The sequence below is a fragment of the Nematolebias whitei genome, chromosome 16 (genome assembly GCF_014905685.2).
Source record: "Nematolebias whitei isolate Nwh7 chromosome 16, NemWhi1, whole genome shotgun sequence".
Taxonomy (NCBI): Eukaryota; Metazoa; Chordata; class Actinopteri; order Cyprinodontiformes; family Rivulidae; genus Nematolebias; species Nematolebias whitei.
This window is the reverse complement of record NC_056513.1, coordinates 24,723,288-24,738,363: the sequence shown is the minus strand read 5'-3', so window position 1 is coordinate 24,738,363 and position 15,076 is coordinate 24,723,288. Positions and strand designations below refer to the sequence as shown.

At 39.1% G+C, this 15,076-nt stretch overlaps 1 protein-coding gene across 1 annotated transcript; it reads right to left on the bottom strand.

Moving 5' to 3' along the window:
* Nucleotides 1-713: 713 nt before the first annotated feature.
* On the bottom strand, nt 714-12,735 carry ptcd1 (pentatricopeptide repeat domain 1). The gene is made up of 8 exons (XM_037690393.1): nt 12,145-12,735; nt 11,929-12,069; nt 8,447-8,665; nt 8,280-8,381; nt 4,678-5,340; nt 2,133-2,249; nt 1,804-1,986; nt 714-1,057 (listed from the first exon to the last, which is right to left on the bottom strand). Exons 1-8 carry the CDS (start codon nt 12,601-12,603, stop codon nt 818-820), a joined length of 2,124 nt encoding a protein of 707 aa, XP_037546321.1. The 5' UTR covers nt 12,604-12,735; the 3' UTR covers nt 714-817.
* Nucleotides 12,736-15,076: the final 2,341 nt, after the last annotated feature.

Sequence of the window (15,076 nt, the reverse complement as noted above, 5' to 3'; positions counted from 1 at the left end):
GTTTTATTTTTCCTCTCAAATAGTCTATATAAGACAACAGCACAATAAAACTGACATTTTATGGCTTTTGTTTTGCCACAAGGTCATCAGTTGGCATTCCTTGAAAAACATGGAGGCTCTCTTGCAACATCCCACCCTTTCTACCTTTTGCATACTTTGGAAGCCTTAAAAAGTACCCTATACGCATACTGTATACATAAATATAAATGTAGATAACCATTTTTACCAGCACTTAATTTATTGAATATCACAGCCATGAAATATGCTTCCCATAACTGTGCACCTTTAAACATAGGGGTGTGAAAACCTGGTTACTTATTTCAACTTAATAACGTCTAAGAACAGTTTGAAATGAATCAAGTTATTGAGCTGTGAAAGGGTTAAGGTGCTGCTTTACTATTTTACTGCCCTATTTTTATCCAGTATAGGCCATTTCAGCTTTTAATAGAACACCAGTTCACAAGAATGCTAAAAACACAAAATGATTAAACAGATTTAATTCAAATAATTTTGCACAGTTCAATAAACTCTAGCTCGTTTGTGTTTAACGTCAAAATGATTATCAAACACACAGTCGGACGTAGGAATAAACCACATCCTGCAAGTGACTATGAACATGAAAGGTAAAAGAATACGGTTTCTACAAAGAAGACACTGACTTCATAATAATAAAAAAATTAATTTAGTAGACAAAAAAAAAGGTTAACTGGATCAAGTTTATTATAAAATACAAAAATGTATTGTTTTTTTTAAAGAAAAAAAGTACTTGAGCCACTTGGCAATATAGAGCCATGGCATGCAGACACTTTCATGGCTGTTACAGAGCCGACACGTTTCGGTGCTCCTTGTTTCCATGGTGAGACTTGTATCTCCTGGCTGCTGCTCTCTGGTTCCTCTGGGATTCTGCAACATCCACCGTCGGCACAGCGCTGTTTGACTCAGACTGCAGCTGCGAGCGCTCCTCCTCAGCAGTCAGAGCAGGCATGTCTCTCAGCCACTGCTGGTAGTAACCACGGAAACCATCTATGTGCACCAGGTAGTTGTTCCTCGACTTATACTGGGATTGAGAGAGAAAGAAATCAGAAACGAGCGCCGTACTTTCCGCCGTATAAGTCGCATCAGTCCAAATTATGTCTAATAAAATGGAAAATAAATAAATATAAGTCACTTTGTTGTTTAAGTCGCATCTATTATGCGTCAACGTTGACCACCCAGAAATGTGGGAGGGTGTTGTGCCAAAAATCGATTGGCTGCCAAATGGCGCAGCGTGCACGGGAAGACTATCAAAAATTTAACAAGATTAACACCTAAAAATAATTATTTGTTTGCTCAACATTATAGTAAAGGTGTGTCTCAGTTGAACTTTTCCTTAATAAATGCACTTTAATGGTCAAATCAGCTGCATTTCTTCTGGGCGGTGCGGCGAAATGCAGCTGATTTGGCGTTTGCTCCAGGAGTTCAGGAGCGAGACAAAGGTGGCTTAGTATGGCAAGCCAAGTGTCTCATTAATTGCCACTTTTACCTATTAATGAGACACTTGGCTCGCCATATACCTCGAGGGCCCTCTAGTGGCTGAAAATGGTAGCGTTCAATATTTTCCATGTCAGAGTGAATGAAATCATCAGATCTCAGCCTAAAAACGGTTTATAAATATGGAAAAGACATAAATAAGTCGCTTCAGTGTATAAGTTGCAGGACTTGCAAATTTATGCAAAAAAGGTGCAACGTATACGGCGAAAAATACGGTACTTATAATTAATTTTATTGTTCTTGTTCTGTTCTGTCGTGTGTGTGTGTTCTGACCTGGTTGTAGTTGGGAGGATACTGCGCGGCAAACTCCAGCTGCTTAATTATGACCTCATTGGGCCACACTTCCATCTCTTTCATGCTCATCAGGAGTGATTTAAGATAGACGTAATCCAGTCTTCTAGCTGCTCGGCCAATCAGAGTAGAGAACACGTAGATGTTGGGTTTCAGGCCTGCTTCCTGCAAAATGCACAAAGGAACAATGTGTCTGCATTTTAAGCTAAAAATTAGCTTTTGTCACAGAGTTCAGCAAGAATTTACATACTTAATTTGTAAATAACACAATTACTTTTACTGTTAAAACTTTAGTCTTATTATTACTGTACCTCTATGTCTTTCAGCAGCTGAATGCCATCCTCAGACCGAACACAGGCTAAAGCGAGACTTCCGAACGTCTGCATGTTCACACTCACACTACGCTGTCGCATCACACGGAGCACAGCCTGCAGAGGGAAAGAACCCGTCAAAACATCGGCAGAAACAAAGCGTTCATATTCATCAACAAAAAGAGTGTCTGAAATTTATATCTGTATCCACTCTGAACAAACAGCCTGTCAACATTTTTCTCATAGCGACCACTTCTTTTTAAAAAGAACTACAAAACACACGGATTCTTCTTCGTTGAGACGTTTTATCCAATAGACTTCAGACTGAAGAAGTCTTTTGGATAAAAGACAAAAAGTTTCAGCAAAAAATAATCTGTCCAGAGCCTGACTCAACCTTGTTAGAGTCATCTAACTTCATAGTAAAGGTGTATCTCAGTCAAACATTTGCTTAATAAAAAGGACTTTAATGGTCAAATCAGATGTATTTCAAAAGTATTCACTGCCTCGGTGCTCCGAGAGTGCGCAGATAGAGAGGAAAAAAGGAGGAGGAACGCTGCTCGTTTCTTGGAAATTTAAAAAGAAAAGCACCGAAAACAATTATTTGTTTGCTCAAAATGATAGCAAAGTTTTGTCTCAGTTGAACTTTTGCTTAATAAATGCACTTTAATGGTCAAATTAGCTGCATTTCACCGGGGCGGTGCAGCAAAATGAAACAGCGAGCAGAATGAAGATGGAAGTATATGGCAAGCCGATTGTGTCATTAATAGCTGGCGAAGATTCTCAGTCATCCAGGACATGGTAAATTCAAAAAAGTTAACGACATAAATAAAAAAATATAAAGAAAAGTATAATAAATAAGGTCCATTTGTTTTTGTCTTGAACTTTTTTGAATTTGTCATTATAGCCAAGTTTACATATTACATGATACAACGGCATGCCTTACAACTTCTACTACTACTCTGCTTCCATGAAGTGGCTGAAAGAGGTACTGATCAATTTGTTTTTCAGTCAGAATGAATGAAAAAGGTCATATCACAGCCAAAAATTAGTTTATAAATGTGGGAAAAAATCCATAAATATGTCGCTTCGGCCTATGAGTCACAGGGCATGTAAATTAAGCACAAAAATAAACGTGACTTATAGGCTGAAACATACGGTAGCAAAGAAATTGAACTTTGTCACAATATTCTAAGACGTCAGAGCGGATGTTTTTTTTTTTTTTCAGGTGATGATAGAGTTGGAAGAGGTTTCTGTTGTTAACAGAGGAGAAGCACGGTTTTGTAAATGTGACACAAACTGACACCTTTTTCTGACAAACGAACACGTCTCTGCGCTGCCTAGCTGAGGTGGACTTCCTGCAGAGCAGTCCCTGACAGCAGCCTGCGTCTCTGTGCCGTCTCCTTCCATGAGGTCTTTGAACATTTAGCAGCAAAGATGGCTACATTTTCATACAGCCTGGGAAATCTGCTCTTTAGCAGATCACTTGAAGTGAAATGAGAGCTGCAGCCACTTTCCCAAAAAACAAGTTCATGAAGTTCTGACCAACCCAAAACTTGTTTTGACCCTTCGAGACAGCAGCTGTGACAAAGGGCTGGGAACAGAACGGGTTCTCTAAGGAGGTCCAATAACAAAAAAGTAATTTTTCTCATGCAGCCACATCAACGAGCAAAAAATGTCAGTTTTTCTGATGAAGAATAAATTAGTCTTAACTGAAAAGATGGAAATGTTTCATAATTTGGTTTAAAGGTGTGGAGATTAGGCTTGTCGCGATAAACAATAAATCAGTTAAACATATGATAAATGAAAATTATCAACCTCGTTTTCATTTATCGCTTTATCGTTTCGTGTCCCTCTCCTTCTACAGAAGACACTGGATGATAAAAGGCTCAACTCCGGTGCTCTTCCCCTCCCTTTCTCTTTTCTCTTTAAAATTTGTTTTAACGATCCAAAATCACGTTTTTGGATCGTTAAAAGCAGCTAAGCTGAGAAGCTAAGCTACGAGCTAAGCTAACAGGCCGACGTTGGGGGGGGGGGACCTCCGTCTTGTCGAAGCTCCAAAAGTTCAGTTGAAACCCGTGCCTTCGTCTAAAAAGTTTTTCTCTGCAAAAAGAAGCTGAGAACTTGTTTACTGATTTTTTTATTAACAACTTTGTGTGAAAAATGCTACGCTAAAGAGCTCAAACCACAGCAAGCATCCGCCATTTTGAGAACCAAAAAAAGGAAAGAGAGACGGCCCATGTCACGTCAAGGGGCCTCCCTCCCATTTTTCTTAAAGAGACACGCTGCTCGCTCCCTCACTATCCATCCTTTGGCTCAAATGGTCTTATACTGCCATCCAGTGGTCAAAAAAGGTACTACACACAAAAATTAACCAACATTTCTTCGTAAATTTAACAATTACTAATTATTGTGAAATTTCTAACAATATTATCGTTTATCACAATAATTTCTGACAATTAATCGCCCAGCAAAATTTGTTATCGTGACAGGTCTAGTTGAGATGGCAGTAATTCTGGTGAATTCATGTGTGTGTGTGTGCTGTTACCTTTGCTTCTTCGAAATTGCTGCTTGCTTTGGCTGTTCTGCGAATCACCGAGTTGAAAAAGGCAACATCGAGCTTGACCCTGTGCTGTTTGGCAGCCTTTAACAACAACTGCAGGGACTGGTAGCTTGGCTCCATCGTGTCGGCCAGAAGCGTCAGAGTTCTGAGGTCCGGTTTGAGCTGGTTAGCTTCCATCTTGTCCAGAACAGCTTTTGCTCCGCCGATGATCGCCAGCCTATCAGACACTGAATCCACGGCGCTGAGTGAGAGCACAGGGCACCGTTTTCCTTCAAAAATGTCCAGCAGGTTGGGTGCTGCAGAATCAGCTGCTGGGTCAACAGGAAGTGGGAGGGTTTCTATTTGTCCGACTGGTATGAGATGGGTGGATTCTTCGCCCTCACTGGGTCTGCTGTCTTGATGAAGACGGCCCCTGTGTGGATCCTGCTGCAGAAGCAGCTGCCTCTCCAGAAGGTCGATGTCTACTACCCCCCTGCAGCTGCCACCTGACGACTTGTTTGTTTCTTTGCGCCCGTCGCAGTCAGACTTCAGAAGAATACTTGTGGCTAAAGCAGGATCACCGATCCCACAGTCCCTGGCAGTTCTTAAGAGCAGATTATAATTCTGCAAATCAGGAGCAATCCCTGACTGCAGCATCTGGCGCCACACCTGTAATGAACATCAGCATCAACTCAGATCACACAGGACATTTGTCTGTTTGAATCTTGCCTGGCTGTAAAACAGCTGGGGCTTCACAAGTCAAAAAGCTGTGACATTAGTTTGTATATTTTATTGTCTGTTTATCACTTATTTCTAGATGTTACTGCAAACTTGGGCATTTGGAAACTGATACATAAAATCTGTCAAATGGAGGCAAAGAACCATTCAAATCAAACAAACCTTCACAGGCTGTAAAAACAAAGTAAATCTATTAGGAGTGTCCAAATGTACTTTAGTACATTCTGGCAGCATAAAGTTTTATAAAATATTTGTGGACGGTCAAATAGACTTTTCTGTTGTGGGAAATCTTTTACAGTCCAGGGAAAATGACGAGGCACAATGTAGCCACAATGATCATGAAAACAAGACTTCCCAGTGGAAATACAAAAAAAAGTTCACTACAAAAAAAAATCTTCCAGAAAAGAAAAGGGCCAGATTAAAAAATGTCAAAACGTGTGTTAAAGCTTAAAGATCAGCTCTGAAACCATTCACTGAATGGATGAATAAACCTGCAGACCTGGAAAAATTAAACACTTTTAATCAACTCACAATCTAAAGCACAAAGTTTGCACAAAACATAAGGAACCAGAGAAATTGCATTTCCTGCGAAAATGCAGTGTGAATGCTTATTGTTGAAGAACTTGCTGAGAAACAGCTGAAATTAGCTGAAAAAACATTCTGAATTGTAGCTGAAATGGAAGAACAAGCCTAAATTAGCAGAAGAAAGCAGAAATAGCACATAGTTGCTGAATTGGGTTTAAATAAGCAGAAATTAGCTAAAAAATTTGGAAATTAGCTAAAAAGGCTGAAATTAGTCAAAAAAAAATTTTTTTTTAAAAAGCTAAAAAGTGCTGAAAAGGCAGAAAGACGCTTAAACTACCAGAAGGAAGTAATATGAACAGAAATGAGCTAAAAAAAATGTGGAATTAGCTGAAAAAGCTAAAATTAGCATCAAAAGATGTAACTAGTAGCTGAAAAAGCAGAAGAAGCTGAAACTAGCAGAAAAAAGCTGAAAGGAGCATAACAAGAGGGGGCGAGAGGTGTAGGGGCAGGGCAGCCGACTCGGGTTCGACAGGTTCGATCCCCAGTCATTGCACATCTCGTGGTGTCTCTGAGCAGGACACATTATCCCCAGTTGCTCCCCGGGCTCTTTCCACAGCTGCCCACTGCTCCACCTGGTGGTGGCTTGGTTAAATTCAGAGAGCCAATTTCATCATTGTATGACAACATACAATGATGACAACAAATAACACATTATTATTATTATTATTACATGCTGAAATTAGCAAAATGCTAATATTATAAATTAGCTAATGACAAAGCTTCCGAGTCAGTGAGAAGGTTTGGTTTGTGTTATGAGGACTCAAAATCAGCTGATTTACTAGCTAAACTGTAAGATGGAGGCGATTTGTAAGAATCGCAGGCCACCTGCGTCTTCTAGAACTCGTCAGCATGTTGGGATCGACCTTGAAGGAGGCTCATAATATGGATCAGTGGAGTGGATACCCATAAATTTGGCCATTTTGAACCAGAAAGTTCCAGTAAGACTCAAGGCTGACAAAAAAAAAAACAGTCTGCCTCAAGAAAATCAACAATTGTGTCTTATCTGAGTCTGACTCTCCTGTTTAGCCTCAGACACAGGCCGACTATCAAATTTCTCCTTGGGCATGGGAAACTAGGGACAAAAGGTTCATCTATCGCAACCCCCACCCCCAAGAACTTCTGTGCAGACTTATCAGAACTGTGGCTGATCTGAAAGTGCTCATGGACAAATCTCAACACCATGACATCAAATGCATATGTAATGTGTTGACAAATGTGCTTGCTGGTAGAGTTTTTTGATGTCTTAAATCGCTGATAGGACAAGATGTGAAGAGATCGTTTTTTGTAATACCACTATCTATACTCATGTTCTTCCCTTTTTCTATCTAAAAGTATTCTGATAAAGAATAAGGGGCCACGCTTTTCAGCAGCAGCAACGTGCACTCCGCCCATCTTTCAGACGACTGTATGAACATAATCTCACTGTTTTCCGGTACAATGATGATAAAGCTTATTCTGATTCTGATTCTAAAGAAGAAAGAACATGTTTGCCCAATTAGGACGAAAGAGGCAGAAATTAGCACAAACAAGTGGAAATCATCTGAAAAAAGCTGAAATTATCCAAAACAAACAAACTGCTGGAAAAAGCTAAAAAGGCAGAAAGAAGTTTAAATAACAAGAAGGAAGTGGAGAGAGCACATTTTTGCTGAACTACGCTGAAAAAAGTAAAAGTGCAAAAAATGTGGAATTTGCTGAAAAAGCTAACATTAGAATAAAAACAGCTAAATATTAGCTGAAATAGCAGAAAATGCTGAAACTTGCAGAAATAGAAAGGAGCATAATAAGATGAAATTAGCCAAAAGAAGTTAGAAGAAGCACAAAAATTGTACAATTAGCAGAAAGGAGCACAGAACAGCTGAAATTAGCTGAAAGTAGCTGAACCAGAACAAAATGTGAAAGGAGCAGTGAAAGGTTGTAAACAGATCTAAAGATCTGAAGGATGTCAAATGAGCTCAATTCATTTTCTATGAAAAAAAAGTGGCAGAAAAGGCTAAATAGTTCAAAAAGCTAAAGTTAGCACCTTTCTCTGCAACGAGCTGAACATTTTGATTTATGATTTGTTGAAATGGCTTGAAAACTGTGGGCTGAGAATCGCACCGAAAAACCTACAGAAAGAATGGATCGCAGTAGTGTGAAGGCTTCATAAACATTCACACGATAATAGGGAAGTAAGTTAAGAAAATAGAGAACTGCTGCCCAGATTCATCCAAATGAAGAAAAGTGACTCAAAAAGTACAGCTAAATAAATCTATCTGGCCTTGTGTGTCTGTGATTCCCATATTTACCTGTAAAGCGAGCCTGAAACCAACATCTTTGTCCTTCAAGCAGCCCATCAGCAGGTAGTGAAGCGTCTCCTGAGTTGCAGTGTGTCCATTCTGCAGCATCTCCTGCAAACAAACACAGTTAAACACCACACAGCTACAGCCCCGGCCTCGTGACAAGGCACACGTACCCTCAGCGTGTGAATGCAGGCTTGGAGGTGGTTGGTGATGGCGTGAGTCTTGAGAAGAGCGTGGTACGTGATGGTGCTCAGGGGGTAGTTTTTGCGACGGAGCTCCTGTTCCAGCTTCAGCGCCTGCTCAAGTCCGGCTTGTTTGGAAGGCGACTCTGCGCAGGCGTTGAACAGTGCTGTGTAAGTTGCATCTGAAGGATCCAGACCTCGTTTCTTCAACTGAGGGAGGAACGCAAATATTGTAAACATGGTCGAAAACATTCATAACTATGTTTAAGGGTCAGTGGGATATTTCTATAAATTATAAATTAAGAAGGTTTATAAGGAGGCTTTAAAGTTAAGCATAGTGAGAAGGGTGAACAATTGCATTAAATGCTGGGTCATGGAGTGATATAATTTATCTTAAAATAGCTAAAAACTTTGTGTCTCAGTGACAATAGTCACAAATTTATTACCATAGTCCTTCGTTTATCGCGAGGGAGAAGTACCCTGAAGCCCTGCGATAAGTGAAAAACCGCTAAGTAGGAATAGTAGTACAAGTCATAAGTAGTAGTTTAGTTTATTTTAGTATTTATATATATTAATCCTTCCCACACTCTTGCAATATTCTAAACAATGTTTCTAAACTCTAAACGCTCTAAAAGAGACACAGAATGTCATGATTTCAGCTCCCTGCCTCCGCTGCTCTGTGCCACCTGCAAGCACTCTTGGCCACGCCCACTTCTCCACTCTGCACGGAGATCAGCTGATTAGCTGCAGGATGAAGCTTCTCCTGCACCTCTGAGCTGCACAAAGGTACAGCAGGTGCTAAATAATTTAAGATATTTTAAATAAAAAATTCAATGACCATCTTGCGGCTCATCCATCAATCAGCCAGTTGTGTAAATGAACCATGAAGTAGCGAGGGACTACTGTATGCAATAACATTATTATTGTTACATTAATATTTAATCAATGACCACGTAATCTGATATTAACTCAAATTCCAGCCACATAACCTGTGAGAATAAACCCAAACCGACTTTTATTTCAATGTGTTCATCAACTTGGAAAATTTAGAGTTAATAATAAATGACAGATTTAGATTTAAAGTGAACAAATAGATCTCCACAGCATGAGCTTTTTTTTTTTTGTCTACGCATAAAGAGTCTTTTTGATTTATTGGTTTTGTTGAGTTGTCTCAAGATTATTTTTGGACCTTTTTGAAGATTTGTTTCTCACAGCCTGTTTTAAAAAAAAAGACAAATTGTTCCCAATTGTTAAAATAGCCAAAACATGAGCTTTGAATAGTGAATATTTATAGTTTTCTAGATGAGTGTGTAGAGGGATATGGGGCTGGATATATATTGTAAATTATCAGTTATGAGTTAAGCTCATAAGATATGCATTTATTATGCAAATAACCTTGTTGTGTGTGTGTGTGTGGGCACCACCTCTCTTTAAGAGGAAAAATCAGTCTCTAACCCCAAATTAAATGTAAACTGAAATGTGAGTTCTTTCTCGTGTTTAAAGGGCATCAAATCAGTTAATACACAAAGATATGCCAAAATTAATCACAAATTCAGTTGATTTTATGTATTTTATTATAAAAACAATATGTGATATATGTGATGAAAATTATGCATAACAAACAAATGAATAACAAATAGCTTTGTATCAAAGGTCTAATTGATTATTCAAATCAGTGAAACTTTAAAAAGGCAGATTTTGGACTGGTTCTGTTTGTGGAGTAGTTAAAGTTGTGTTTAAATGAGCTGTAGTTTGTCTAAGATTATTGTGATGTATGATCACCAGAAAGGCATTGAAGAGTCTCTTTCCTACCAGAATGAGATGGTCAGGAATGGTCCAACAGCTGCTTAAAAATGGTACCAGCCCAGATGTTCTGGTGACTGAGAGGCTGATTTTTCCTCGAAGTTCACCTGTCATCTTAGAGGGACGAGGGTCCATATGAGAGTCAGCTGGGATTTACCACTCCTCTGCGGTGTGATGGTTCTGGTAACAAATCTCAGGTTAATGCCAGGTTCTGTGTCTTTCTCTCGTCCTGAGACGTCTGCAGAAAGGATGCTTCTCTCTGAGGCCAGTGCAGAAACTGGGTTTCTTCTCTCCCAGTTCCGAGCTCCAGTGAAGTCTTCTGAGACGGAGCCTCCGTGAAGTGTGCAGTGAAAGAAGATGTAGAAAAGAAACTTAACTGTTTGTGTTGTTCAGAGGTGAAGGTCCACCTATCGGAAGAGGTGGTCCTAACTCTTTGTCGTGCTTTTATAAAGGCCTATTAAATAAATATAGTCCTTTTTCTCTCTGCCTTAAAAGTCACTCTTCTTTTAAAAGAGAAAAATAAGACAAATGATTATCTTAAAGAGAGATTACTTAAAACACACATTTTCATGAATAAACATTCAGGTATGAAATAAAACAGAATCACTAACATGCAATGTTCATCAAAAGGTGTCGCTGTTCATCTCCTGAAAAGAAAATGTCATTAAACACAGGGTTCTTTAAAATGTGTTCTCTTCATGGGAACCATTCTGGGAGAAGTACTCCTTTTCGATAAAGGAAGATATCAAAGTAGCGAGTTCGGATGTTCCTAAGCTTCGAGGTCAGTTGAACCAAACTCATTAAAACGATCTGTCCGTTTCATGGGAAATGACTTCATACTGGCAGTGAAAGTTTTTATTTTAAATACATTTACATTAGTGTCAACTAAGAAGTTAGTGCTGAGATGAACACCTGTAAAACAAAGTCTGTTTGTTCCCAAGGGAATAGATGCATCTTATTTTAAATGGTTTAAACACAAAAACACATGAATGATGTTTGTTTGAGCTGAGGTGAACTGTTTCTGAGGTGGTGTTCTTTTTCTGAGGTGGTGTTCTTTTTCTGAGGTGGTGTTCTTTTTCTGAGGTGGTGTTCCCCTACAAGTGTTTTTCTGGACTGGAACTGAACAGAAACCTTCACGATTTTGGTGCAACACATTTAAATGGGCAGAAGTTACTGTGGAGAAGCCCCAATCATCAAAAAGACAAGAAATAAAGGCTCTTAAGTATTTCACTCTGTGTGTAATGAATCTAAGAAATATTTAAGTTTCACTTTCTGACAATAATGACAAAAAATATAGATTTTTTCCCACAATATTCTAATATTTTGATGGTGGTGGCCATCTTGGATTTTGAAGTGGCAAACCAGTTTTCGAAAAGGAACTTTTCTTACGCCTAGATGCACCCACATACCAAAATGGAAGTCAATACCTCACTTAATTTTTAAGTTCGTGCACACAAAACATGCACGGATGGACGAACGGAGGGTATTTCCCAAAAAAAAATGATGGCGCTATAAATGTGCAGTGCTGGTGTCGTCTCCTCTCATAAATAAATTTAACAAACCTACAAGTGTTCCACATTATAACCTTCCAGATTTGTTCAGAGAAAACCAAAATACTGATTTAGCAACGTAGACTCATAAAGTGATGAGTGATAATCATATGTTCCTACATCATTGTAGAGTTTGAAGGCCTTTTTGAGTTGTCCAGCTCGCCCACAGCCTCCAATCAGGACAGTGTAGTTGAACTCCTCAGGCTGCAGCCTCTCCTCCTTCAGCATGTCTCTGCTGAACATCTCCAGAGCCTCCTGCAGCTGTGGGACGACAAAACAGCTAAATACACACTGAAACTACAAAGAAAGGAGAGAAAGCAGGACAAACTGCCTCACCTTGTTCGCTTTAATCAGCTTCTTGCATTGTAACAAGTACCAGTAAGGAGTATTTCTCCTCGAAGGTCTCCTGATGGTTTTATCCACCTCCTCCACCTCCTCCTCATCATCATCAGCATCTTCTCGGTGTCGCTGGTCTCGGATACCTGGGCTGCTTTTCTTGAACAACTTCCTGGAAGCGATGTCTTTGGACAGTAAGCCGAAGTTTTCCTGGTCAGGGTCGTCCGAGGCAGAGTCCACATTTTCTCTAAACGAGGCGGACAGGGACACAAACCTGACGCCGTGTCCCACCGAGAACCACCATGGAGCCGGTGACAGAACTCCAGTGAACCGGTGTTGTGGTGAATTCGGACCCCCTGTCAGAGCGAGTGTTTCTGGTGTCCTTGCTGAAACGATCGAGAACCTGAAAACAGATATTTTACTCACGTGTCGCGCGGACAAAGAGGCGATATTTAACATTTTTTTAAAGTTTTATCCGGCTCGTTGCATGTTAACTTTCTTCATCTGCTAAAACCTACACTTGATAAAGTCTCACGCATCTGCTTGAAGGATAACAGTTAGCAAGCAGCATGCTACACGGACACACGATGTTACGATGACGCAGTCGAGTCCAGACCTGAATAATAGATATTGAACAATAATTTCGATGCTACTTTTGGAATTACAATGTGATCAGTTTTACTTTATGTTGAATAGAAATATTATAATGATCCCTTTTTTTTTTTTACAATTACTTGAAAAGAGGTAAGTGAAATGACCGTTTCGGAATCCGATCGACTACAGCAGTGGTCGATTATTACACCTGTTTCGATCCTCTGGGACTTGTCTTTAGGTTTATACGAAATTGATTAATTTGTGTTAAGTTGTAGCTTAAACAAGAAACTATATATTTATTTATGTATTGCACACAAATACCAATGTAATTTGTGTTTTTGTTATGTTTAACACTATATCACCTTTCTCTTATCTGACGGGAAAAAAATCTTACTTTTTTTTTTTTTGCTTATTTCACAAATTAAGATTTGCAAATTAAACAAACCATTGCTTTAACTTAACAATTTATTTGATTATCAATGAACCAGTTGTCTTTTAAGCATATGTGAGGACATTTCTGATTTTTTTTTAATTAAACCATAAAACCAAACCATATATTATTATTATATTTTACATATTAGGATAAACCACAATAATAGATTAAAATGAAAAACGATCAAATATAAAATTTGTAGAAATTAAAAATGAAGTTATATTTGAATAAACACCAAAAGGTAAGTCTAAAATTATTATTTTTTTAATTAAATCAAAGTGTTTTTCTTGACAAATTTGACACATTAATGAAATCTCTATGTCTATTTCCTCTGGATTTATATTTTAAAATAAATATAAAGATTTGACTATACTTGTTTACCCAAAATTTTCATGCTATTTGTATTAAAATAATAATAATAAAGGGTCAGCTCGCCCTCATGTGCAGTCCTATGCCAGAAGACTGGAAGCTTGAGGCTTCTGTGCAATCTTAGGTCTTAAGACGGTACTCTGCTGTTTTATTCTAGAAACCCATCTCTCATCAGAAGGTCCTGATTCTCCAACATCTGACACGGATTATGCTAATCCAAGCAACATGCAAACCTGCATGTCTTCATTTCTTTCTCTCGCTCGTTATGCTAGTGAGGTTGATAATTAAAAACGGTTACCAGACAGAAAATATGTCCACAGGCAATAATTAAAATATATTGCAATTAGTTTATTAAACCTCTTTTTTTGTAATTTACAACCAAAGATAGTCCTGAAACATCATCACCCTTTTAAACATTTCTGGCACTTATTTTAAGATTACGAATGGCATAAAAACAACATTAATACACGACTGAGATGTATAAGTAGCACCACATGAGAAATATCAAACAAATCAAATCCTTAGAGGAGAAATGTCCCTTAAAACTCATTCTTGTCTTGAAAATATAAAAATTCACAGCTGACGTTTGTCAAACCTTTGCTAATGTAAATCTGAAAGCTGATGACAAATAGTTTCTTTCATTTGTGAATTTTATTTCCAGCAGTAAGAACAGTGAAGGTGATGTCACAATGGTGATAAATGAGGAGGTTGTGCCACATGGCTCTGAAATAAAGTTATCCGGTCCAGCAGTGTTATTGGGATTCCTCTGATGACTGACGGCAGGTCTTCGTGCTGTAACGGGTAGATGACCACGCTGAGTGCTGTACGCTCGGCTGAAAACCTAACAGGAAGAGAACACATAGCTCAGATCTGAGATCAATTGAAGCTGATATTTTAAGTCTGCCTGCTGTAAATGAAATAACACTGACCTGACGAGCAGAGCTTTCTGCAAAGTCCGACACGTCACCAAAGTGCCATTCATGAACATGTGGCACATGATGACTTGGCAGCATCGCTCCATGAAGCTCTCTGTGGCCGATGGGTCAAAGGTGCCACTACGAGAGATGAGGCAGAGGCGCTGAAGGCGAGAGCAGCAAGAGAGGGCCTCAAAGAAAGACGCATTGGCATTCAGGTACGGCTGCTCCAACCTACAACAAACACACCACCTCAGATAATAAAACCAACAAGCTGAACAAAGAGTTTAAGCATTTCAATTTGAAAACTCCACACAAATACCAAAGTAGATTTAATTGATATACAGTAGTCCCTCGCTACTTCGCGGTTCGTTTATCACAGGCTTGCTCTATCACGGTTTTTCAAAAAAAGATTGGACATGACACACAATTGGCTGATTGAAGGATGAGCCGCACTATGGGCATGGAATTTTTATTTAAAATAAATTATTTTAAAATATGTAGCACCTGCTGCACATCTGTGCAGCCCATACTGCAGGATAAGCTTCCTGCTGCAGCTGATCAGCTGTTTTCCATGCAGAGTGGGGAAGTGGGCGTGGCCAAGAGCGCTTGCAGGTGGCAA